Source organism: Ambystoma mexicanum, chromosome 8 (assembly GCF_040938575.1).
Source record: "Ambystoma mexicanum isolate Mex_15411 chromosome 8, UKY_AmexF1_1, whole genome shotgun sequence".
Classification (NCBI taxonomy): Eukaryota; Metazoa; Chordata; class Amphibia; order Caudata; family Ambystomatidae; genus Ambystoma; species Ambystoma mexicanum.
In genome coordinates this window covers 715,638,260-715,664,457 of record NC_090929.1, presented here as the reverse complement: position 1 = coordinate 715,664,457, position 26,198 = coordinate 715,638,260, and the positions used below count along the sequence as shown (strand labels likewise).

General features: G+C 46.6%; 1 protein-coding gene across 1 annotated transcript in view; it reads left to right on the top strand.

Moving 5' to 3' along the window:
* MICU1 (mitochondrial calcium uptake 1) overlaps nucleotides 1-26,198 on the top strand; it is a 970,699-nt gene that overhangs the window by 601,042 nt on the left and 343,459 nt on the right. Inside the window, 2 exon segments of the mRNA XM_069610522.1 lie at nucleotides 25,686-25,805; nucleotides 25,807-25,893. Coding sequence (XP_069466623.1) covers nucleotides 25,686-25,805; nucleotides 25,807-25,893 — 207 coding nt within the window.

Sequence of the window (26,198 nt, the reverse complement as noted above, 5' to 3'; positions counted from 1 at the left end):
CCTCCTACAAGAATAACATCATCACATTCTTCAACCTGAAGGAAAGCCTCTGACCTCTCTTCCACATTATTAATGCCTCCCTTATGCAATGCACATTGCCTGACTATTGAAAGCTAGCTGGATTCTACCCCGCCTAAAAAATGAAACCGAAATAAAAGAACTTGACCTAGACCACCTAGCAAGCTATCACCCCACGCCCATCTATCCTTCATTAGCAAGATCATTAAGAAGACTGTCAGACTCCAAAGACATGAAAATATCCTCCTAGGCAAACTACTTTAAGAATGCCAGTCCGGCTTGTAACCAAAATGCAGAACAGAGACCCCACCATCCAAGTTATCGACAAGGGTGACCCATGACTCTGGTTCTGCTCAACCTCTGTTGAGTAGCGCTTTGTGGTCAATTAACTGAACGTAGTAGTGTTCTCCTACTTGTGATTTAATGCCACAGTCCTTTGATGGTTTGATTTGATTTGGATTTCATTTGGTTTGCTTTTATTTATAAAGCGCAGAAAACCAGGCCAAGGGGCAACTGGGCGCATACTCCTAAACATGTTACAATAAAACAGTAGTTAGACAGTAAGTTACAAAATATACAGCATATATACATAAACTGAGGGGTACCATTAACAGAATATAATACAAGTACAGAGCAGACAGAGATGTATATACATGTCCTGTACCACACAGGGAGACTGGACTGAGTAAGGGTATCATGGATCTTGGGAGAACAGCCATGTTTTAGCATTGTTCTTGAAGGAGTGGAACAATGGTTCAGTTCTATTAGGCGTGGGCAGAGTGTTCCAAAGTTTGGAAGCTAGGACAGGGAAACTCACCCCACCAGCTTTTTGGAGTTTACATCTCGGCACGATGAGGCTGTGAGTTTGGGCTGCTGTAGTGGGTCGAGTAGATGTGTGGAGTGTGAAGCGAGCGGACAGGTAAGGTGGGGTGTTGTTGCTCAGGCATTTGTGAGTCAGGGCTAGGGTTTTCAGGGCAATTCTTTGTTTTACCGGGAGCCAACGTAAGTCCGATCTGATGGAGGAGATATGGGAACGTCTCGGGATGTTTAATGCTGCCCTTAAGGCATTGTTTTGTACAGTTTGCAATTTATTAAGGTTAGACTGACTAGTCCCAAGGAAGAGAGCACTGCAGTAGTCAATTTTGGCCATGACAAGTGTTCTGGCGAGGGTGATGCAGTTGGTAGAGTTTAGGAAGGGTCTGCAGGCGGTGATAAGTTTGCAAATATAAGCCGAAGCTGACCTAACTGCATTAGTTTGTCTGTTCAGGGAGAGCGTGGAGTCGAGATAGACGCCTAGAGTCTTGGTGTCTTTGGAGACTTTGATATTGTTGCCGTCAATAATGAAGGACTTGTAAGTTTGGTCTAATTTGTTGAGCCGATGATTTGATCCTAGAAGTAGGAGCTCGGTCTTATCGTTAAGGCAAAGTTCGTGATGTGCCATCCAGGCCTGGATGACCAAGTAAATATCGTTAAGGGCTTTGGTGTCAGCTGTGTAGTCTCCCGTGATGAGGATGAGTATCTGGGTGTCATCCGCGTAGTTGGTGTAGGAGACACCCAGGTAGTCAAGCACATCGAAGAGGGGCTTGGTGAATACATTATACAACGTAGGGGATAGACACGAGCCTTGAGGAACGCCACAATGAATGGGGCGGGGGTCCGCTGCAGCCATCGGTGAGAAGACCCTCATACATCTGTTGCTCAGGAATGAATGGATCCAGGCATTGGCAGAATCCGAGAAGTGGGCTGCAGATTTGAGATGCTGGCAGAGTATTTGGTGGTTGACCAAATCCAAAGCCGCCGAGTGGTCAAGGAGGAGGAGAAGAGCTAACTTCCCTTTGTCCTTTAGTGACTCCATCTGAGTTTTCAGGTCAATCAGAGCTGTTTCGTGCCATGTTTAGGGCAGAACCGTGATTGTCTTTAGCCCAGAAGATTGTTTAGTTAGGGGTAATCCTGAATCTGCAGGTAGGCTGCACGGTCCAGGATCTTGAGCAGGAATGGGACTGTAGTGATTGGTCTGAAGTTAGTTGGGATATTAGGGTCAAGGGAGGGTTTTTTGAGGAGTGGGATAACCCATGCATCCTTTAAATTGTCAGGGACAATACCCGTCTTGAAAGAAGCATTTATGAATGCTGTGATGAACGGGGCTAACTCATGAGATGCTTCCTTGAGAATAGGTGCTGGGCAAGGGTCACCTTGGCAATTGGATGGTTTTAAATTGTTTATGATGCCTTCTACTTCGAGGGTAGTGAGCGGGGAGAAGGAGAAAGGTTTATGAGAAGGGTTGGCTAGGTGTGTATTGAGTGTGAATGTGGTCAGTGGTTGGTCAAGCTGTAGGGATTTCTGTTTGTCTCTGATTTTGGATTGGAGGGTGGTAATTTTACCCAAGAGTGCTGACTGAATGTTGGAGCACCAAGTGCTGTCTTTGGTACAAGAGTCAGGGGGGGCTGCAGGTGTCTCAAGTTCCTTAAGAATATTAAAGAGTTCCTTGGTGTTAGACTGGGCTGACATAATGCGGTTATTGTAAGAATCCTTTTTTGCCTGGAGTACAGCTTCTTTATAGTTAAGGGTGGCTATCAGAAGACGGTCCTTGTGGGCATCAGAGTGGTGACTTCTCCAGCGTGAGACTGCAGTATGTTTATCTTTACGTAACACTCTAAGCTGGGGGGTGAACCACGAGTTAAGGTGTGCTTGTTGTTTGGGTTTCCTCAGTTTGAGCGGGGCAATGGAGTTGATGGCTGCAAGCACTGACTGGTTGTACATGTCGGCTAGGGTGGTGGGGTCTGAGCAAGTGTCAGGAGCATTATTTAATGTGGGAAGGATGAGGGGGGTAGTTTTTCAGTCGTAATGTTCTTTTTATTTCTGGTGAGGGTGGCTGGGGCGACCAGAGGCATGGGTGGTGAAGCTGCTTCGATACTGAAAGTGATGACGTGGTGGTCAGACCAGATGCAAGGGGCGTTGGATAGTACGCTAATATTGCAGTTGATGTCACTAAGCCAGTCAAGGGACCGCCCTTTAATGTGGGTGGGTTCCTGTATGTGGTGTGAGAAGCCTAAATTTGTTAAGGTATTAGCGAGGTTGAGGGCTGCAGGGTCATTGGGGTCTTGGTGTCCTAAAATAAGGTCACCAAGAATGATGGTTTGAGAGTTAGATTTTGCATTGTTGAGTACTAAGGTAGAGATGACATCCACAAAGGACCAGGGGGTCTGTATATTAGGTGGATGGTGACTGTTTGGTTGGCTGAGAGTCCGAGTTTGACAGAGAGTAACTCTGCGGATTCCAACTTAGTGCTTGGGATGGTTCTAAGTCCTAATGAGTTTCTAAAGATAAATGCAATTCCTCCATCTCTTGAGGTGCGATCACATCTGATAATGGAGTAATCGGTGGGGATGGCCAGAGAGAGTGCCGGGCCAGATGCCGCGTGCAGCCAGGTCTCAGAGATGGCGATGAAGTCGAGTTCCTGAGTCTTGATAAGATCAGCGATGTCCAGAGCGTGTGCGGCTAGAGACCTTGCGTTAATCAGGGCGGCTTTAAATAAACCAGCGTTGCTTGTTGAAGCTGTGTTGGTCTGAGGGTGATGGGGCGTGGGTGAGGTGGGCGTTTGTGGAAGCGGGCTGAGCGTTTGTGTTTTCAGATGTGGGCTCAGATACATGGGGTGGCCCTTCTTACCCATAAGTCTAGATCCTAATCTTAAGTTTCTAAGATAGATAGAACATGGTTGGTTAGGCGAGGTCTTTTTAGCAAAATGGTCAAGCCATAAGGCCGGATCGTTGAGGTAGATGTTGTGGTTTTGCGGTGCAGTGCTTGGGTAGGTATCAGCGGGTCTGTAGATGATGGCCATGGATGAGGTGTACAAGGAGCTAGGTGCAACTAAGTTGGATGGTGGTAAGTGTAGAGTCCAGGTAATTGCCCACACTAAGAGTGGTGCTTGTAGTGAGAAGAGCTGTTACCTTAGGGAAGACAAGCGTGGTAACATGTTACCGAAGTTAGAGAGGAAAGGGGCACAGGGTTTGTGAACAGTTGTAGGTAAGAGTTGCCGACACTGTTTGGCTAGGCAGTACGCGCTCTGTGCAAGCAATGCATGCTCAAAGGTTAAAATGCACGGCAGTCCGGTGTAGACTACTTATTCAGAGTCTAGGCAATAAGGGTGCATCAAATCAGAGTACACAGGCAGAGCAAATACCAATGCTTGCACATACATTAGCATAGTCAGGGAGCAATGCAGAGTGCATGAGGCGTGTGTCAATAGTAAAGGTGCAACAATTCTAGCAGAACAGACACTCTAGTGTTAGCAGCAAGTATTGGCAAATCGGGTAGATGTCAAATTAAAAGGCACGGCAGAGTAAGGCATGTACCCTAGAGTTGGCTTACAGCGTGTTTTATGTCTCATGCAGAGCTGTGCAACATATGCAGGCATAGATCAGAAGGTGTGGCGCAGCAAGTTAGGCAATGCACAATGAACATATCAGGCGGAGGCAGAGTAGCATATATCATGGAGCTAACAGGTAGATCAACGTTGCAGTTCTAAGCGAGAGCTCAATCATTTCACATGTGAGCAGAGGACCGGCGGCAAAGCAGTTTCAAGGCAAGCACAGGCGAACAGATCAACAAATGAGGGGCGGTGATGTGGTCATTCAGTGGGTGTGCACGGGCCGGGTAGCAGTGTGTAACGAGCATAAGCAATGCAGGCAATTTGGGCAATGAAATGGTATAATCACTTTGTGGTAAGCAGCCACAGAGTAGTAGCGACTAGTGGCTCAAATATGTAGTCGGCTCAGTTGTTACTAAAATCAGGACAGTAGTGATAGATGTGCAAACTTGGTACAAAGGCGTGCATGAAGCACGTTGATGCAGCTAGGAAAATGGCATATCCGATTATGTTAGCATAGGAAAGGCGGCATTACTGACATCCGGATGGATAGTATGCCGGCTGGCACAACAGGCAGGCTGAGGCTTGTAGGGGCAATACGCACAGAGCGGACACCATATGCAGCTATAGTGGATAGCAAGCTCATGGGGAGCCGTTTTGCGAATTAAGTATAGCTGTCAAAACGGAGAAATAGTTAATAGCATTGGTAGTCTTACTTTCAGGTTGATGAGAACGTTAGTCGAAAGGTTCACAGGAAGAGTCAGCTGTATGGCAGCGAGCAGGGATTAGAACGAGGTGGGAAAGGGCATAATGTCCAGGCGAACGGTGAGTAAGGCTGAGGACAGGCTAGGACAGGAGTGAGCCTTTTTGCACTGGGGCTTAGTGCAAGTGGGCCGGCTTCGCCTGCCGGCTCAGGATAGGATGGCTGTAAAGGAGCACCAGCCAATCGGGACTCAGCAGGGTCTGCTGGGTAGATTAGGCACTGGAAGGCTCCAATGTGATGCAGGCGGCCATCTTTAGGTGTGTTGGGCTCCTTGTGTATAATATCTTTTGCACATCAAGTTGCAAAGCCCTATCTATACCCCGATTAGATTCTGACTGTTTCTGCTGATCATGCAATAGTGCTTTGTCAGCATTTGTCATGTGTCTACGTGCCTGCTTTTCTTTACTTACTGAGTTGTTGCATAGCTTCCTTTCTCCAATCTTTAACTGCATCAAATGCTGCAGGCCTAGCCTTTTTTCTCAACAATACAGATTCTAAATGCTCTAGGCATTTCCCAATAGACACTAGCTCATCCAGATGGGCACCTGCAGATCCCAACAATGCCTATTGACTTGTGGAGTCCCACAAGGCTGTATCCTCTCCCTTGTCATCTTCAACCTCCACATGGGTCCACTGGATGCCCTCTTCACCAAATTCAGCATTAGAATCCACCAATATGCTGATGAAGCACACAGGTCTACTTGAAGGCCAAATGCCTCAATAACATTCACCAATTGAAATACTGCCTTTCTACCATTTCAAGCCTGGATGTGCCTACTTGAAACCTAGCCATACCCAAACAGAGTTCATCCTCCCCGTGGGTGCCACAGAACAATCCCAAGTTCAATGGCTTCTCCCCTCAAGTTGAAATTAATGCAAAGTCCCTTAGCCTCATTAATCACAGCCTCTCATTCAGAGCACAAATCACCAAGACAACACAAACCGTTTGATACTAGTTCTTACTCCTCTGCCAATCAAACCTCTCATCCCCACCTCAGTCTTCAGATCTGTAATCTAATGCCTGGTGCTCCCCCACCAGGAAGTTGGCAGCAACGTTATGGGAGTTCTCCCAACCACTTCTTCATTCTGAAAGCTGTCAGAAAGCTGCAGCACACCACATACCAATTCCAGCACATTTCCTCACACTCAAGGAACTACACCCCTCCAAGCTCACAGCTTCAAGGCCTCTGTCTCCTACAAAGCTCTAATGTCCAAGACTCATACTAAACTGAAAATATCACCATCTCATTAGGACAGTGGTGATGAGTTAAGACATTGCCATACTGGAATCCATAAAGTGCAAAAAAAACACAAAACGCTCTCACACTATTCACCTTACTGCTAACAGGCTGTGTCCTTCCCTCGTACTATTTAGGAAATATCTGATAACCCTGCTCTTTAAGGAACACTTCATTGACAAATGGGGACCCTAGACTGACTTGTTGATCCTGCAACTGACCCGCTACGTTCTATTCTTAATTGTACAGCACTCTCTCACTTATAGCTTAGGTTTGCGCTATATAATTCACGTACACACAGAGGTTGAGACCCAAGGGGTGGAGGCGGAGGGAGCGAGGTGGGATAAGCAGACGATGGGAGGGGGTGTGGGTGACTGAGACAGAATAACCGACTCAGGGGACTTGGGAGAGATTTAGAGACCCAAGACGTTGAGGAGTGAAAGTGGCACTGAGTATTGAGAGTGAAAGAAGGTAAGAGGAATTACGCGGGAAGTGGCGAGTGAAGGAGGCATGGGACAGAAGAAAATGGGGATAGTTGTGAGGGGTCAGAAATGTGAGGCCAATTTTGTGAAGGTTTCTCAACAAATGCTGTTTTATTAAATTGGAAGGTTGGATAAATGCCTCACTATCCCTACCCTTACAAGGATTTCCCTACCTAAAATAAACTAAAGGAAACACTTATACATACAATACATAAATAAGGAAATGCATGGCCGTTCAAAACATTAATGATTGAATTCTTAATACAACCACAGACTCTGCCTTATAACCTGGATGAATTCCCCTTCCCCATATTTAAGCAGGACTCTGCTTGACAGTTCAAGAAAAGAAAACCAGGAAATCCTAGTTTGCAACAAAGTTCCAACACCGTTTTGTAACCTCATCCTGTCAATAGAAAGGACCAACAACAAAGAAAAAAGAAGGTTCTTCCTTCTCCTTGAACTGCACAATGTATCCTCCAAAGGATAGTTTCTCAGTTAATCAATAACAACAATAATTGTCTTGGTTAGGATGATTTGCCACAAATGATAAGTTCTTAAGAAATATAACTTAGTAACTGCTTTACACAAGATTTCCTTCAGCACCACAAACAACATAAATTGTGTTTGTCAGGATCACTTTATAGCACGTCATCAACTTCTACATGGTTTACTCCCATGCCAGGCCTACTCCTCCAAAGGTTTGCCATCTGGGTATACTGCCTAGACAGAACAGCGTTTTCACAAGTGCTTTTATAATTAAGATCAACTGGCGAAAGGTTCACAACAGCTTCACAGTATTCAACAATTTGCAGCTTCAGAACCTTTTAACCAATTGTCAGGGAAAACCAGACTCAAATTGGTGTTTTAATACTCTTCTGTAAACAATGCACCTCTGCTTCTGAATATCCTTTTCCAGAAGGACAGCCTTTTTGATTCTCGTCTCCCCACTGCACAAGTAACCAAATATTGACAAGGATAGTCTTATTCTGTTTCTCTTTTGACTTTGGTAATGTGAGTTTATACCAGCTTTCACCATATGTTCAAAGTATGGGTAGAAGTTTTCACAACGGAAGGACCTTTCATTAGCCCCTCCCCCCTCAAGGGCAAGCTTCCCTCCGGCACACTTCCTGCTGTGCAACCTCTGCACTTCAGGATTTGGGAAACCCAGATCCTCTCTGGACCGGCAGCTGATACCTGCCAAAAGTTGTCAGAGTGTCTCTTCTCCTCTCCAGCTTCTACCTGGGATGCCTGCACAAATCACGCTGCTTCTTGCTGCCTCTGCCCTTCTCTTTGGCCTGCACCTGAGGGGGCCTTTTAAGCCTCTTTCTTGAGGTGTGGGTCATCTGCATTAATGATGACCACTCCTGCAACATTGTACCTTTTTGGTCCTCTTCTTCGTCCAGTACCTAGGGACTTCAATTCCCATAATTCCCTAACGGCAAAGTTAGGTTTTCTTAATGCTTCTATTTTACAATAAGCCTTTAGACGAGTGGGGTTTGGTGGAAAGTTTAATATGGGGGTTTCCCATTCAACCTGACCTACCCGCCCCACAACCCCAGGGTCCGGATCAGAAAGTTTTGGTCTTTCCCTGGCCATGTGAGAAGGGAGTCCCAGGCCAGGTTTTCTGGGGGAATCATTGCTGATTCATCACATAGTTCAGGAGAGTCTGGTGAGATATGATAACAAGGAGGGGTTAAAAGAAGCCATGGAGATGGTGGCCAAGGGAGTCAAGGAGTAGGCAGCAAAAAGAAGGCACCAAGAGTGCCCAAGAAATATTCAATTAAGTGATGGTAAAGAGGAATGGCTAGGAGATGAGAAAAGGGTGATGAGGGGTACATGAACAGCAGAAGGGAAAAAGATTGAGGAGACCACATACTCCACGTTTACATGGTGTGAAAGTAATGTGGCTGTCGAAACGAGCAAGTGGAGCAACTGCAAAGCAGTACTTTAGGAGAAAGAACAACTTGAACTGGATGAGCCTGCTAGGAATGATCTTGAAACAAGATGAGGTAGAGGCAGAGGCAGAAGGGAGGCCGAGATGACACCCAAATGGGAACCCATAAACAATCTGGAGTTCCCTCCAATCTTCACATGGCTCTGGGCCTCATGAGTTTATAGCCAACGTCAGTGTAATTTCCACCATCAAGTGCCATTGCATATGTCCTCAGTGTAGGTTTGTGTTTCTGCACCCCTGAGTAGGGGGCAGAGCATACAGGTGCTGCTCTTTTTCCTTAAAGGAATAGGAGCTTCTAAGACAGAAATGTGATTAGGCCCTTCCTCATATGCATGGCATTGTTTTGGCCTGGGGATCCTAACCATGCCGCTCCTGAGCCCAGTTTCACCTGGCTTGGGTCCCTCTTGGCAATCTCACAAGTCACCAGTAAAAACAAGTAGGGCTTTTTATCACACCCCACCCACCTTGGCTACCCCACCGTGCATTCCTTGGGTTCCCTCCAAGTCAACTACTTTTTCTACTACCGAGTCTACCATCCTTGCCCTTGAGCTATGGAATGTGTGGCGGGTTAGGAGTCGGACACGTTAAGGACATTTTGACTGAGGTTTAATGAAATAAGAATAAGGCCTGTCTTCCTGTCTTTTCCTACTGCTAGATGGTTATCGGGCCCATCTAAATAAACTAAAGGCGGTCGTCGGGAACTCCCAAATGTATATGTGAACAGTCCAAACAAACTCTTACTGACCCTGCCACTGTATTAACTAAAATAAGACCAAGAGAATGTGTCCCTTCTTCTGGATACCTCTATAGAAATCTCTCTTTTTTTTTTTTGTTCCAAGGTCTTCTTAATATGGTCTCTTTGAATAGTCTCATGACACCTCCTTCATAAGCTATTGTAATGCCGTCACAATGTACTTTGGTTTTATGCCCTCTTTAGGTATAGATTTTCAACAGTTCTCCTTGATACTGTCTTACACTCCGGTCTAAACAGTATCTGGTAATATCCCCCTAAATAATGTTGCCATACATATAGTTGCAGAGAAAAGGCATAGGTGACATTATTTAGGGGGGGATAATATATGGGATAAATGGGAGCAGAGGTTGCAGGGGAGACCACTGCTCCATTTATTTAAAAAATAGAAATTAAAAAAAGGGTTGCATGGGTATCCCCCACAGGTTCCATATGGTAATATCGCTGCCAAAAAAAGGCGCCATTATTGTATGGCAACATTTTTGCAGGGATATTATCACATCTAACTGTGTAAACATGTAGGCCTTTCTGAGTCTGTTAACCCATGCTTCCTTAGTTTGGGTAAGCTTTGTTCCAATTCGACCTTTGCCCTCTCCTGGAGTTTCTCACTCTGATCATTTCTCCTCTTATCTTGTTCAGAGGATATTTTTATGTTGCATTCATAATCGTAGAATTGTATCTTTTTTACTGCTCTTTACTTTTCAAGCCAGTGGATACTTCCCCTCTTTTACTGGTATTTATGCCCATTCTTTAATTCTCTCAGGCTTATGAGTTCCAGTTAAACAAGCTTATGTTCAGTCTCATTGAGACAAGTTCTTCCCTATTCATAATGGTGCCCCGTTGCCTCCCTGTTCTACCGTTCTCTGTTACCTCTGTATGTCCAGGAGAACGCTGTGGGGGGGTTCGGCACACGCTCAGTTCTTCGTTTGATTTCTGCTTGCGTTCTTCTCCGTATCACTGACTTCCCGTGCTCGGTCTTCTCTCTTGCTGCTGCCATCTATAGGTGCATGCACTCAGGAGCTTTATACGCTCCCCACAGAGATGGTTTTGGCACTGTTCACTGGGCACACTGCCCACCACGATGTCCTTGCCCACGCCACCACCAGACTTAGGATTCCCTTTTGCTGCTTTACAACAGCTTCTCCTTTCTTGCAAACGCCAGACCTCCAGCGGTTCGCATTGGCGTTTTGGGCTTACTTGAAAGCTGCAGGCTCCGCAGCTCTTCTCTGCCCCACCTCTCTCGGGCATGATGATGTCGGGGAGTTTCCCCTGCTTATGGTACTCTTTACGCCTCCGCTTTGCCTCCCCAAAGCGTGGTGCTGTCAGGGGGCTTCCCCTGCTTCCAATTCTTTCTCTTGTCACTCTGCTCATCTCATTTAAATGTGGTTGTATGTCATTATTTCGGCCGATTTTAGACAGCCTACAAAAATGAAAATAATGATTTTTCCAAGCACCCCACCCCTGCACCTCCCCACCATGTCTTCCTGTTTTTAGTCCAAAATGGGGGAGGGGGGTATTTAACTGCAGAATTGCTCCTTCCTCAGCCCCCGCCGCCTTCTTCTCCTCCCAAGCGTGCGCGCGCGTGCACACACACACACACACACGCACACACACACACACCACACCCCTCCCCACACCCCCCGTGGCTGCTTTGGGTCCTGGCGTGCCTGTCGGACCCTGCAAGCACTCGTGTGCGTCGCAGGGGCTGACAGCTCGATTTAGAAAGACCGCTCTGTGGTCACAGAGCGGACTTTGTAAATTGTTTTTTGTTTTTATTTTAAAAGGTCTGTTGACCTAATATCGTTAAATATACATCCCTATTTAAAGAGACAGATTCTTTTCCTCTTGCAGAATAGTTGTTCAGTATTGCCTTCAGCCAAACACCTAGATCTTATAGTATTCTTCATATCCGGTATTCCCAGATACACTGTTAGGGAGGATAGTCTAGGGAGTTCCTCACAGGAACGGGAGTCCTTATATTCTAAGGGTGAGTCTCTGCCAGTGAGGTCCTACTTGCCGGTCATGCATATCATGCTCACCACCCTAGCCTCAAGGGGGGAGGATCCCCCTTTTGGAGAAAGAACGAATACCCTTGATTCATTACAAATGCAAGTTACTGGGCAACAAAACAACTTGACAAGCAGCCTTATTTGACTCCTACCACAACCACATCTCCAACATGTTAATAATTTAATGTTGGATCACCCACATGACCATGCAGCAGTTGCTTCACTACCAACTGATTTTTTTTTCTTTTTAACTCGCCCTCCCCAACTGATCAAGGAAGCTGGTGGGTTGGCCTTAGGATTAAGTCTGCCTAAAATTCTTCCCAGCGTACCTTCTTGTATTCTTTTCCCACACTCAACATTCTCACTTTTATCTCTCGTAAACAGCGTTTCATGCTCCTTTCCCACCTCAACACTGTCTTATCTGGAGTGTGTCTTTAAGCAGTAGTGAATTCCCCTTTAAATATAATTCCTCTGTTTCAATCCATTCATGAACGGCCTTCCTCCAAAACCTCCTTCAACCAGTGATTTCCATCACCATGTAATCCCAAACTCGCATCCTACAATCTCAACCCCTATTCGTTCTGACACTAACTTACCTCCTGCCTCCGACTCAGTCACCCACTTTGATTTCTACTACTGCAACTCGCCACCCACAGAAGTCCAAAAGAAAACTTCTCTTCCAAGCCTTCAAAACTGCTCTCAAAATGTTATTATATCAGGGGATGACTACCATAGACTTACAGGGTGTCAGGAACCATGTCCTTCTTGCACCACATCTCCATAAATGCACCTGATCTTCCCATGATGACCTCCGGACAGGGTGCCCAGACCCCAAATTACAGTATTGAGTCTTATGTGGGTTCTGACGTTTACCTACAAACTCCTTTCCGAAATACAACGTTCTGACATTTTACATTGTCACAGATGGCACACAAATCATTCTAGGACCCAAGGACAGCTCAGTGGTTTTGATCAGTGTCTTGTGAGCCCTGTGGCCATTCCTCCCTTGCAATCCCAACCTAACCCAGACGTCGGTAACCCCAGTTTAATGCTACTAAACCGTAACCCCTAGTGCTTATGAGCTTGTCTTAGACTAGTGATGTCTCACTAGTATGAAGGCTATCTCAACTCCCGCAGGGACTTACTAGCTAGTGTTCTGAGGGAACTAGGACAGTGTCTTGCACTTGATCAGTTGGATTCAGGCTTGTTCTCACACCCACACTTACATATCCTCTTCCGCTCTCACTATCTCCCACCTCCTCTTACTCCTCCCACCTAGTCTCTGTCCGTCCTCTGTTTCACTCCTCCTAGTTATCACCTCAACTTTTTGCTATTTCCTCCACCCTCCCCCTGACTCTGCTGTTCTCACTTTTCAGCCTACGGCTCCCACCTCCCTCCGCTCTTCAGTTCCCACCTCCGATTCAAAGCTCCCTCTTGCCTCCTGCACTCTACTCAAAACACCCTCCTTTCTCCCTGTTGTCCTACACTTCCCATACACTCTCTGCACTAGCCATTATATACACTTGCCACACATTCACCCTCGCATACACTTCCTCTAACCAATCCAATGTCTCCTCTTTTCAAAAGGCCTCCACAGTCCACCGCTTCCTCCTACGGGTCTCTTGGTGTACCTCCTTCTCATCTGACCTCACCCGTGCAATTCACTGTTCCTAGTTCCTGTCTTCTGTTTAGATTTCCCTCCTGTCTTGATTGGTCAGCTTTTCCTATCCAATCAATCTTGTCCTGCCCTCCCCTCCTGGGAGGTGTATGTGTAAAGGGAAGTCTTTAACAGGGGCTATGCCCGTTCCACTCCTCACGTGTGTTTTTGCTGCATTGCGTCCTCAAGCGACAGTATCCCAGTTTGCATGTGGGGTTTGATTCTCTGGGCTCCTGCACTTAGGTATTGGGAAGGACCCAGCTCCCTTAACATGTCCTTGGTGGTCTAGAGAATCCCAGGAAATGTTGGTGCACCCGTCTTTGTGCTGCGGTGAGTTGCTGCAAGTGCAGCTACTGCATAAGTCCTGCGGCTCCATTCTTACCCCTGTCAAGTATAGAGATCGCCGACCTGGGACTTCAGGTTCCTGGAGGGTTTGTTCGCATTACCCGGTGTCTTGGTCTTTGTTTGGTGCGGACGTGGGGTGCTTGTCGGTATTCGGATGTTTGTCTGGTTTATCGTTTCTATAAAACATAGAAAGAGATTGGCAAGTCTCTGATTGATGAGGCATGTCGTGAGACAAAGGTGTACTGCTGTAATGCATACAGGCACAAGGGAAAGGGATAGAAACCAGGTCTTCCTCCACTTCCTTCAACGCCAGGACTGTCCCGGGATTACTTGTTGGCAGGTATGCCCTTCACCCCCCCTTGACAAATTCAGGGCACCTGTCATACACTACACTCCTAACTGGCATCTTGCACAACTGCTTGTGCTAAAATTCGGGTATTAAGTATTTGAATGATAAAATTCCCCTCATAAAAAAGGTCCAAGTGGTCTTTCTAAATGGACCAGCCACACCTCTCGCCGCACACGAGTGCTTGCAGGGGCTGACGGGCATGGCGGGGATGGAAGTTGCAGGTGTGTAAGGTAAGTGTAAATGTGTGCACTTGTGTGCCTATGTGGGGCTAAGGGAGTTACGGTTGTAGCTTGGAAGGGACGGGGAATGTATGTAGAATGGAAGGAAGGGGGTCTGGGAAGCACAGTGGTGTTCCACGTCATGGGGAGCCTGTACACATTTGGGGGTTGTAAGAAGCTTGTGGTCGCAACAGTAAAGACAGATATAAGTGATCACAGTTCAAGGGTGTTTATTAAACTGTATAAATGGGTGAGTAAAACACCTAATCTAAACCTTAATCTAAGATGGGAGCAAGCTATGACTATCAAATAATAAGGCAGTCCTAGTGGCCTCTTGTCAAATAAAAAAAGGCCTATACTAAAAAAAACATCCTTATCCCCAAGTTACAAACTAGTGTGGGATACTGTTCACCAGAAAAGAAAGAAGTGTTCACAAAAAAGTCAGGATGGTATAACTGGGGTCTCCCTTCCCCACGTTTTTAGCACAGGACAAGGCGGGACTCTCAAGCACACCACACTCCTGGACTTCTCCAGCACAAGCTTAGTTAGTTTCCAAAATATCAGGGCCTTCTGCGGCCAAGTCTTTTTTACACAACGTCTATTGCCTCAGAGGGCCTGATGTACTATAAACAACAAACAAAAAGTTCCTTTCAGTAATCTTTCCCTCGACGGGGCTCCGATCCTTTTGCAACATTGGCCTCCCTCTGTCGGGTTCACTACAGCCTTCTGTTCAAGATATCAACATCTTGTAACATTCAAGAGTCTCAATGTCTTTTTAAACAACTGTACAATGTGGACATCACTCGGCCGGGTTCACACTTGTTGACACAATTATGTGTGAGAGTTAAATGTTGCTCTCATTCGCGGGTTCACATTTGCCAGTTTACACACTCCACTTAGTTCTAACACCTTGCGGGATTCACTTCCCTTGGCTTTTTCCAACCCCCAGTCAGGCTTTCTTTTAGCCCCCACGCAGTCTTCACCTTAATCCCCAGTCAGGCTTTCTCTTAGCCCTCAGTCGGGCTTCACACATTGACCGTTCGCACAGCTTTTCCCTCAGCCGGGCGCAAACGCCTGTTTCACAATGTCAAAACTTTGGTAACGAGTTAAGGACTTTCGATTGTACATGTGAATCTGGCTCGACCCTTGTATGACCACCTTAACTCTTTTATTCCAGCCTTTCCTATGGCCGCTTGTTTCTATAATGTTCACAAGAAAAGGGGATCAGCCAGAGTCTTTCGAATGGATGCCCACGTGGCGCCAGACCACTCTGCAGCTGGTCTTTCCCGGGGCTTTAAAAGTTCACTAGCACACAAGTTCTTTGTTCATAAGTTGCCTTTTGCAACCTTCGTTAAACACCATCCAGTTTACTATCGGTTCCCCCTCCGACTCACTGGTTGTCCTGACCGCCTTGTCGTTTCTTGTCTCTGGAGTCAAGGAAGGTACCACGGTAGCAAGTGCTCCTCCCCACCATGATTATCCATGCAGGAGGATGGCATCTGTTGCAACACAGGTCAGCTGTAGTTGCCAGTCTTTCTTTCATGGAGGCTTTGTGGGTCTTGATCGAAAAGGGCAAGTGCAGTTCCCTCCTTGTTGTCCTTTCTGGTCTTGCCACCCTTCTTCTCCGTTTGAGCTGCTGCCCTGGAATAGTGGCTTCCTTGTGAGTTTATCCTTGCTCCCCGTGTACTCTCGTTCTCCGATTATTATCCCTGTGGGGATGGGAAAGGGTCGTCAGGTGTGTGTAGTTATTGTCAATTGCCTGACCCTTGTGTTGGGGAATCATCCGGTAAACGACTCTGATGTTAGTCCGTTGGCTTTTGCGGTGTATGAAAATGTTCTTGTCGGAAAGGGGGGGGGGGGTAGAGCTTCAAAGTATCCTAGACAGTGGGATGGGGAAAAGGTGTTATAAGGAAGGGGGTACCGCGTTTTACCCATCAGTGTCCCTCTTTCACTCCCTGAAGACCCCCCATCCAGATGATTCTCTCCCACTGGTCCACCCCCAGGAACTGGATCCAGTAGCGATGGCCGTGACCTGGCCACCTGGATGACAGATCTCCGTGGATTAGCAGATGAGACACCTTCAGGTTTCTCACAGGGGGTAGAGCGATAATGGTTTTTGTGGGAAAGGATGGTGGAGGCAGCAGGAGCAAAGGTGGGTTCGGTAGTGAAACCCCCCTGATTTAAAGGAAATTCTACCAGCGGGGGGGAGGGGTAGGGGCAGGCAAGGGGAGTGGAGGCAATTGAAGGCTACAGAATCGGCCAAATAAATGTCTTTCTTACCTGTATTAACAATTTCATAGGATAATGGGATGTTTGGGAAGCAGTCAGATGAGATCTCTTTACTTCTGTCTCGAATGTCTCTGAATAGGAAATGATCTGCCCCTCTACCTGACAATGAATATACAGACCGTCTGGATCTACTTGGATTAAGGGGACTCATGACTAGTTTCTCTTGAGCCCTCTCAGTAATGATATTCATCAGTTGGCTACGGGTTTTGGCTGCCTTTAATTGACCGTCATCAGGATTAGGGAAAGTTCCCTCTTCTGGAAGTGAGGGCGGGATGTTGCACTTGGGCACAAATTGACACTTTCTTCCATTGGCCCTTCTGTTTGCAGTAATTACAGTCTGTGGGACTAGTGATTTTACCCTGCTGTCCATCCCGTGGGGCATCTATTCCTCTTCCCCTAACATTCCCTGGTGTGCTGCCTCTAAATGCTTCCCTGGACCTTTGTGGGGCTTAGCCCTGGAGGTTTTGTAACTTTAGGAGTATGAGAATGCTTTCACTGTTCTGCTTTTAATTTTCCTGGCAAGTCACAGTGGTTTACCACCATCACAAGTAGGGGTTTGGTCTGCCAGCCTATGCAGATCATTTTGAGCTTCTGTTTGAGTTTGGGCTGCAGCCCTGAAACCAAAGCATTTGCCACTGCCTCTTCCAGTTGTCTCGTCCGGCTTTCACCATCCCAGAATACTAGGTAAACACTATGTTCCTTCTGTCCAACTCAGCTGGAGATTCCTCTTTGCTCTGCTTGCAGTTATGGATCTTGGGCCAATTAGTCCTTAAGGGCGAACTTCAGGTATAGCAGCCAACAGTCTATTTCTAGCTTGTTGCAAATTTGTACCAGTCCCTGTGTTATCAGCCGGCCACTGGGCATGTTGGGTTAGCCTCGGTCGAACCTCAGCTGGCAAAACCCTCATGAGCTGATTTAGATCTTCCTGAGACGTGTTATAGTACTGTATAACAATCTAATTTTCGTCATCGAATTGCTGAGGTGGTTCTCTGTTTTTTTGGAATGCCTTCACTGTGGTTTCCTGGAGGCCATGGAACGTGCACTGTCACTAAAGTCTTTGACATCTGCACTATTTGCCGTCCCTTGCACTTATCTCAATGGTAGCTGAATGGCATGTGAATTTCTTCCATAGTTGGTACCTCCTCTTGTGAGTGAAGCAAAGGAACCATGACGAAGTGGGTATCTGTGAGAACCTGGTGCAGCCACCAGACGGCCACATTTGTAAGCCCTGTCCTTGTGAAACAAGTGACGCTACCGAGGAATTTCTTGAAAAGAAACTGCACTATCATGATTTGGGGCCTGGAGGGGGAGTGGAGTCGGTCACTGCAAAGTCCAGTACACAATGACTGGTAGGAACGTCTTTCATCTAATCAGATGTGCCTTTTTCATACGTCACTTGACCTAGACTTTCTGGAAATCTCACGCTGGATGATTTTTGGAATCGCCATCTTTCCCTGCTACACAAGCTAGTGCATTTCCATTATTTCCTCAAGTCCACTTTTCCAAGTTGCTTAAGGTTTAAGGTTGTGACATGCTTTGCGCTCTTCCCTTTATTCCATTGTCTGATCATTAGCTGGATAAACTGATACTGTGTATTCAATTGTGATTCTTTATTATATCGCAACGTTGACTGTTGTATCTTCAATAGCTACAACCGCCTAAAAATAAAAAAGCAGCTTTCCATCTTATACTTGCTAATACTCTGATAGGCCTGTGAACACATGTCATCACTTGCCTATGTGATATGATAGGTTATTTATAACGCGCTTAATACCCAGAGGTTTCTAAGCGCGGACCCAGGGATCGAACCTGTGGTGCTCCGTATCGTCTTGCTTCCAAGGAGAGCACTTTGCCCCTGAGCTATCCTCCCTGATGACGTATAAATGATAATGAAGACAGACTGTAAGCCAGAAGGTGAATCCTGTGAAGGGAAGGCAAGAGAGACCCACAAAAGTAAAGATGAGTAAAACAAACCACCCCAGGTGAAAAGGAACTTTAACTATCAAAGCATCAGAGCTAAGGAAATATGATACCAAAGTACAAAAGGCAGTTCATTGTGAAGGAAAAGATGAGGGAGCGAGAAGAGGGATTCCTGGAAAACAATCTCTAATCAAAAGGGAAACTCCACAGAGCTTGTGAAGGAGTTACACAAACTTATAAAAAGAGTGACTAGAGACTGTTTGAAATGAACCTTCTAATAAGCTTGAAGCCAAAGCAAAAATCTTGAGAGAATAATACATCTGGAGAAGGGAGACATTCTTCTGACCTTATTTTTGTTAGAATAGTGGTAGGGCCAGTTAGGATTCGTTTTTTGGACAGCCAATGTTTTTTGTTTTATGACTTCAGGACGAGCACCTTAGTTATTCATATATGATATGACATTTATAATGCGCCTGTACACAAGTGTTTCTAGGCGTAGCAAGACAAGGAGGGGGAAACAAAGGAAGGATAAAACAGTCTTGCTACGCCCTGTGTCATTCAGATCACGCAAGTGCAGGGAAGTGGAAGGGGAGAAGTGCTGAGGGTGGTGGGTGTGCGTGCAGGTAGATCAAAAGTGCAGCCAGCGTGTGGCTCATAAGTGCAGAGAGAAGGGACTGTAGGGTTGCAGATACAGACCACAAGTTCTAGGTGAGCCGGGAGACAGTGCAACTGGGCATGCCGAAGCCTGGGCCCGAGTTCAGAGGATAACTGGGTGACCAGTGTGTGGAACAGTTGGGACATCAGTAGGATAGAAGAAGAGAGAAAGCGGAAGCGTAGAGGAAGGTCTTGAGTTGCTTCCAGAACCGGAGATGGTTCTGCTCAAGTTTGAGAGAGGCAGGCGGAGGCTGTTCCAGAGGGAGGCCGCAGCCGAAGATGGAGATCTGCACCCAACTCTCTGCTTGGAAAAGCGACTGACCCTCAGGGTTGGAGGTTGATGAGCAGAGAGCTTGAAAAGGGACATGTTTAGGAAGAGGGAGTTGGAGATGGTGCAGTCACAGGCCCCAGAAAGCCTTGTGTACGATGCAGAGGGTCTTGAACTTTATCCTTGCCGCCACTGGGAGCCAATGAGATTTCAGAGCTAGAGATACGATCCCTGGGTTTGAGGTCTAGGATAAGTCAAAGAGTAGAGGCAGGAATATTTAGAAAGAGGTTGTTGGAGTAGTCCAGCCTATAGAGGACCAGAGCACTGGAGACAGTGAGCTTCTGGGGGAAAGTGAGGAAAGGAAGAATACCTCTGAGGAGGTGCAGCTGATGGTTTGGCTTCTTAGAGATGTCAGATGTGAGGAGAGAAGGAGAGGGTGGAGTTAAAGATGGCCCCAAGGTTCCTAGCCTCACAGGCAGGAGCAAGAAGAGGGCGGCCATAGAGAAAGAGAGGCAAGGAGGGAGCTGGTGTTCCGATGACGAGGCATTAAGGCAGAGCTCATTGGTGGCACAGATTCCTGAATTGCGGTCACACAATCTGGAATGAGAGAAGAGACGGCTGAGGGGAGACTGAATGAGAGCTGGGTGTCATCTGCATAACACAAAGTTGGAGCAGAAGGAACCGATGTTATGGGCAAGAGGTGCCAGGCATTGGTTGAACAGGCAGGGAGAGAGATTAGACCCCTGGGGTACACCACAAATAGAGATAGAGGAGAGGAAGACCCTAGTTGGATCTGAGAGGGTTGGTCAGTGAGAAAGGAGCTTGGCTAGGTCAGGGCCTTCTCACTGATACCCAGGTTATCACAGAGGCGATAGAGCAGGATGGCATGGTTCACTGTATCAAAGGCATAAGAAAGAGCGAGGAGAATTAGGACAGAAGGAATGTTGGAGAGGAGTGCTTCACAGGTGTTCAGGAGAGCAGTTTCCGTGCTTCTGCCAACTCTGAAGCCAGACTGGTGTGCATGTTAAGCCTGGAAATAGCCAGCCAGCTTTTTCAAGAGTTTGCCCAGGAAAGGAGTGATGGGGATCGAGCGATAGTTAGCCAGAGAGGAAGGATCGGCAAAGGACTTCTTTAGCAGGGTTATGCAGAAGGGTGTTCTTAAGAAGGGAGGGGAAGGTTCCAGTGGCAAAGGAGTGATTGCAGAAATCGGGCAAGGCTGGAGCAAGGGTGCCAATGTTGTCCCTGATGGTTATGGATGAACAGGTGAGAACCTGTTTTGACGAGACTTTCATAGATCGGACTTGTCGAGAAACATCTGTGGTGAACAAGGGAAAGAAAGAGAAAGGAGGCGGAGAGACGGCCACAGGTGGGCCAGGAGTGGAGGAGGAGGAGGAGGAGGAGGAGGAGGAAGTAAGGGTGGACAACATGTCCTGAGTTTTAGCGATGAAATGAGAAGCCAAGCCCGTACCGAGGGCCTGGGAGTGAACAGAGGTAGATACTGCTACCGGATTGGCCAGCTCCTTGCAGATTTTGAAGAGTTTGGCTTAGTTGTTAGATGCCACAGAAATGCAGGCTTGGATGTGGGCTCTCTTCTTGGCGAGGACGGAGAGTCTGTATTGCCTTTGGAGCAGGCGGCAGATCAGTTTGTCAGAGGTTACACCTGATGACCTTCACTTCCTCTCAGCCACCATGCCCTTTTGTTTGAGGGCGATGAGGTTGGAGTTGTACCAAGAGTTGAACTTGGATTTGGGCTTCAAGCAGATCCTCATGACCGGGGCAAGTACATCAAGAGTGTTGGAAATAGAAAGATGAAGGTTAGATAGGGCTGTGTCAGGGTGTGAATCAGCCAAAAGTGCAGAAGGAGGAGAGAAGGTAGCGGTGAAAGCCTCAGCTGACACTCGCTTCATGGGTCAGATGACCGAAAAGGTAGTTGGCAGTGCTGGAGTCGGCTTGGCCGAGGGGTAGAGAGAGAGGTCGGAGGAAAGGAGAAAGTGATCACTTCGAGAGAGGAGTGGTGAGGGAGTTGAACAGGGGGAGGAGGGGGGGGAGGGGGGGAGGGGGGGGGGGGGGGGGGGTGTGTGTGTGTGTGTGTGTGTGTGTGTGTGTGTGTGTGTGTGTGTGTGTGTGTGTGTGTGTGTGTGTGTGTGTGTGTGTGTGTGTGTGTGTGTGTGTGTTTGTTTGTTTGTTTGTTTGTTTGTTTGTTTGTTTGTTTGTTTGTTTGTTTGTTTGTTTGTTTGTTTGTTTGTTTGTTTGTTTGTTTGTTTGTTTGTTTGTTTGTTTGTTTGTTTGTTTGTTTGTTTGTTTGTTTGTTTGTTTGTTTGTTTGTTTGTTTGTTTGTTTGTTTGTTTGTTTGTTTGTTTGTTTGTTTGTTTGTTTGTTTGTTTGTTTGTTTGTTTGTTTGTTTGTTTGTTTGTTTGTTTGTTTGTTTGTTTGTTTGTTTGTTTGTTTGTTTGTTTGTTTGTTTGTTTTCTCTCTCGTGTTTTCTCCATCCGCCCACTCATAGAGGAAGGGCGCAACCTGGACAGGTGGCCTGTAGATAGTGGCCACAGTGAGAGGAAGGCCAGAAGAGATGGAGCTCCTGCAGACCAAGCATTCAAAAGAGCGGTAGTCCTGCATATGAATGATAGAAGCAGGGATCCACTCTGGGAAGATCAAGGCTAAACCCCCACCAGGACGGTTGGTTTTGGAGAGGATCTTGTGGCCATCAGGAAGGAGAGTGTCAAAGCTTGTGACAGAGCTGGCCGTGAACCAAGTCTCTGTGAGACTGAGTTCTCTCTCTAGGCCTAGATCCAAATCCAGTTCTTCCAGGAGACGGCAGAGGAGTGTTTGACAGCTGAGAAAGTTGAGAGTAGCAATGTGGAGCAGGTTGTCCCATTTGAAGGACTTCTGTGGAGGGGTACAGGGCGGAGGTACACTCTGCAGAAGTGTTGCTGGTGCTTGAGGATAGGCAGAGGAGGGAGGAGGAGGAAGAGGTGGAAGAAAGAGGCAACGGGGTTGCCGGAGAAGCTGCAGAGGCAGCCATGTAGGAGGCAGAGGAACTAGAGTTGGTAAAGAAGGAACAGAAGATGAAGAAAGGAAGTTGAAAAGGCGCGGGAAGTGTCTATCAAGGAGGAGGAGGTTGGCCCGAGGGCCTTGGACCAAGAAGACGCCGCAAACATTAATGATGGTCTTGGAGGACTGGAAGGGGGGGGCAGGAGGGCTTCCAACCACATGCTCCCAACAATGGGCGAAGAAGAAAAAGACAAGAGAACAGGTGGGCCATGGGCCTAGAGAGAGAACGACAAACGGGATGTCGGTAAGGGTCTGTCTGGAGGAAGCACTGGTGTAGGCATCGGCGATAGGGATGCCTGGGTTGGAGACCAGGATGTCCCTTTTGAGCTTCTTCCTGCCAGACTTAGTGAGAGGGATAGGATGGTCGATAAAAAGCAGTTAGGAGATAGGTGAGACAGAGAGCACCATAGCGAGTGTAGCGAGGAAGAGGGGGGGGGAGGCAAAGCCTAAGCAGTGGGGGTAATGCTGGGAAGCAGGCAGGGGGATACACTAGGTGGGAGACACAGGTGGAGGGGGGGGCACACAGAGGACCGAACGGGACAGAAAATCAGATGCTGTGCATAGACAAGTCAATCGCCAAAGGAACCTGGAAGTAAGGAATGAACACTGCAGGGATGCAGGCAGTACAATCTAAGCAAACAACCCTGGAGAAACACAAACGACAGGAGCAGAACAATGAACAAAGGTACCCAGGAATGCAGGCAATGAAATGTAAACCAACCACAGTGGAGAACAAAATGTCAAGAACAATACACAAAAGATCAGGGGAGGGAGCTAGGAAGAGGGGAGGGAAAGGCCTGCAGGGATGCGGGGCAGTGCAGAGGGAAGGAGGGGTGCACGCAGCCGAGTCGAGAGAGAGTGCACGCAACCTAAAATAGCGCAGGACTGCACGTGGCCTAAGTTGCGAAGGAGTGAATGCAACCTAAAGTAAGAGGGGGGTACACGCAGCCTAAGATGTGAGGGAGCGCAAGTAAGCATGAGGGTAGGTGGGTGGTGTGAGAATAGGACACAGAGTGGGGGGGAACAACACGTGTGCAAGAGTGAGACGGGGCACCAGGTCAGGTGGTGGTACGAGGAGTGGAGCAAGCTAACTCTCCCGCACCTTCTTCCCTGGCGGTTGCAGGCAGGAGGGTGAGGTTGTCTGCACTTGCTGTCTACGGCGTAACCCAATCGCCGCCAAACACCTGCGTCACTCAACACTGCGGCCTTGTCCTGCGAGGGCTTTGCCACAGGGGGTCCATACCTTGTTTCTTATAGACACAGGAGCGTGAACATAGCGAAGCGTGCTATGTATAGTCAAGGAGCGTCTCCTGCACACCTACGTCGCTCAACACCATGGCCTTTTCCTGCGTGGGCTTTGCTGCAGAGGATCCATACCAAGGTTGTTATAGGCACGGAAGCGTGGATGTAGCGAAGCGTGCTATGTATAGTCAGAAAGCGTCTCCTGCGCACCTGCTTCGCTCACCACTGCAGACTTGTTCTGCGAGGGCTATAGGCAGGGAACACCCACAGAGGAATAGGGAAAGTTAGCCCTTTTCTTATCTGATAAACATCCAAATAGAAATGTCAACACTGTATCCTCCACCTGACCCTCCACAGAAGCCGATGTTGATGAGTCCATTAACAGTCTCTTGATTCCCTCCGAGGGTGACGGGTAAGCTCATCTTAAGTAAAATTGCAGCTTTGTACCACTGGTGAGTGAAAACTCTATGGTAGACAATGGTTTGCTAAGATTATATCATGCAACACATTTTGCAAGTAAATGGTAAACTGGCTTCATTGTATCACTTGAGAACACTGGACTGTTAAACAAATTCTCTGGACCTTTGAAGTGGGTTCTTCTGTACTGCACAACCTTCTGCAAAACTATTGTGTTTTTGAAAGTGTCGATTTTGCCCAGTTTGACATTGTTAAGTCCGAATAACATTCACTTGAAACAAATATTGCCCTCTACAATGATTAGTGAGAAGAAAATAATGTCCTCAAACCTACCACATCCTGATTCCAATTTCCCTTTTAGGTAGGAACAGATCAGATTGTTTTGTAGGTGGCCCAGATTTCTTACAGTAGTCTCATCTGACAAACATCAATCCCTACATGGTGTTCAGAATATACAGTGGGGAAAATGTTTCTTGGTAAATGTATTTGAAAACCTGTCCCTATTTGTTCCTGTGCCCCGCTAATGGGGGGAAGGAGTGAATTAATTAGATATTTGATTTGCAGAGGACTGATGTTTTCCACTCTTTGTATCATTTTTAGTCCCATTTCAACAACAGTTAACCAGTTGAAAGTTAATGTGTTACGATTGGTTTTGCAAATACTAAACTTTCCTTTTGAATCTGTTTATTTTAACTGGTTTTTGTCACATATGGCCTCAAGAACTCCACAATTCTTAGATATTGTCAAGGATTTTATTATCAGTTTGCAGAAATTGATTATTGCTAGATAGCAGGTTAGCCAAACTAGAGGGATTCCCTGACCAGGGCACAACCTCCTGTGGGCTCCCTCCAATTTAGCCTAGACTTCCCAACTCACCAGGGCTTGTACAACAAGACTAGAGACCAGTAAAACCTATCTATTACAAACCCGTTCTATAGATGAGGGCCTAAAGACTGCAGGAATCTCTACCGCCCTCCCTCCAGGAATTCCTAATGGCCAGCTACACTGATATCTCCATAAATATTGATGGATAAATTGTGCCATTTCTTCAGCTCTCACTTCTCACACTTTCACTCTCTCGTCTCTCCCTACTCTTTCCTTTATCTCCGTTTCACCTTCTTCCGCCTTTAACTCCCCTCCACTCTTCTACCTCCTCACAGCCTTCCCTCGATATGCCACAGTTGAGTGGGAAGAAGTCTGGAAGTGAATTATCTGTCGAAAGAGAGGCAGAGAAAGGGGGGTGTGGTGTCTAGGGGAGGATGTTGGGTCATATGATGTTGTAATGGGATTGGGCATTCAATTCATTTACACTTTCCTCTCAAATATAGTTTGCATTTTTCATATTGCTGTTATTGGTAATGAAGTGAAAGCGAATAGTCTATGCCATAACATTTTCATTAGATTGTTTTTGATCTATTTTAAAGTGGGAGCATGTGGGGGGAACCTTTTAATTGTGTACTGTACATTGTAAGCAGCCTATAGGATTTAACTGAACATGTTTAATTTGTGTTCTTTATTGAGCATGTAAAAGCTTCACGATCTTACTAAAGTACAGAAATCTCTCACATTCATCCTTCAACAACTTTTATGTTGCCCTTCTTTCAAGAGCCAGCTTGTCTCAATGATACGTCCGAATGCAGTTCCAGAATGCAGTATCTGAATTTTAGTATTCTTTTCTTTTATCCTTTCCCTAGGTTCAAAGCATCATTCGTTCCCAGACAAGCATGGGAATGCGTCACAGAGATCGCTCCACAACAGGAAATACCCTGAAGACCAGCTTCAGCTCTGCACTTACAACATACTTTTTTGGCGCTTTTTGGCGCAGATCTAAAAGGAAAGTTAACTATCAAAAGCTTCTTGGAGTTTCAGCGCAGACTTCAACATGATGTTCTTAAATTAGAGGTTAGTATTTTTGAGAGCACAAAAACCGTACACTATTGCAAAGTTTTCTATATACCAAAGGGAGTCCCAATCGGTCTGATAAGTCGGAATTGGAAAACCAGTATGGCTCTTCTGCAAGACCCGTTTATAGGTGGTGAACACAATCAACAAAGAAAATTACAGTTTCACTGGCTAACTAAATGGGATTTGATTTTGTATTTATTTCATTTTTAAATGTTTTTTTTTATTTTGTCCCCCAGAAGTCTGAGTAACTGAGGATATTAAAACAGAACTACAATGGCTTGGAGCATTACGCCCCCTTTTCG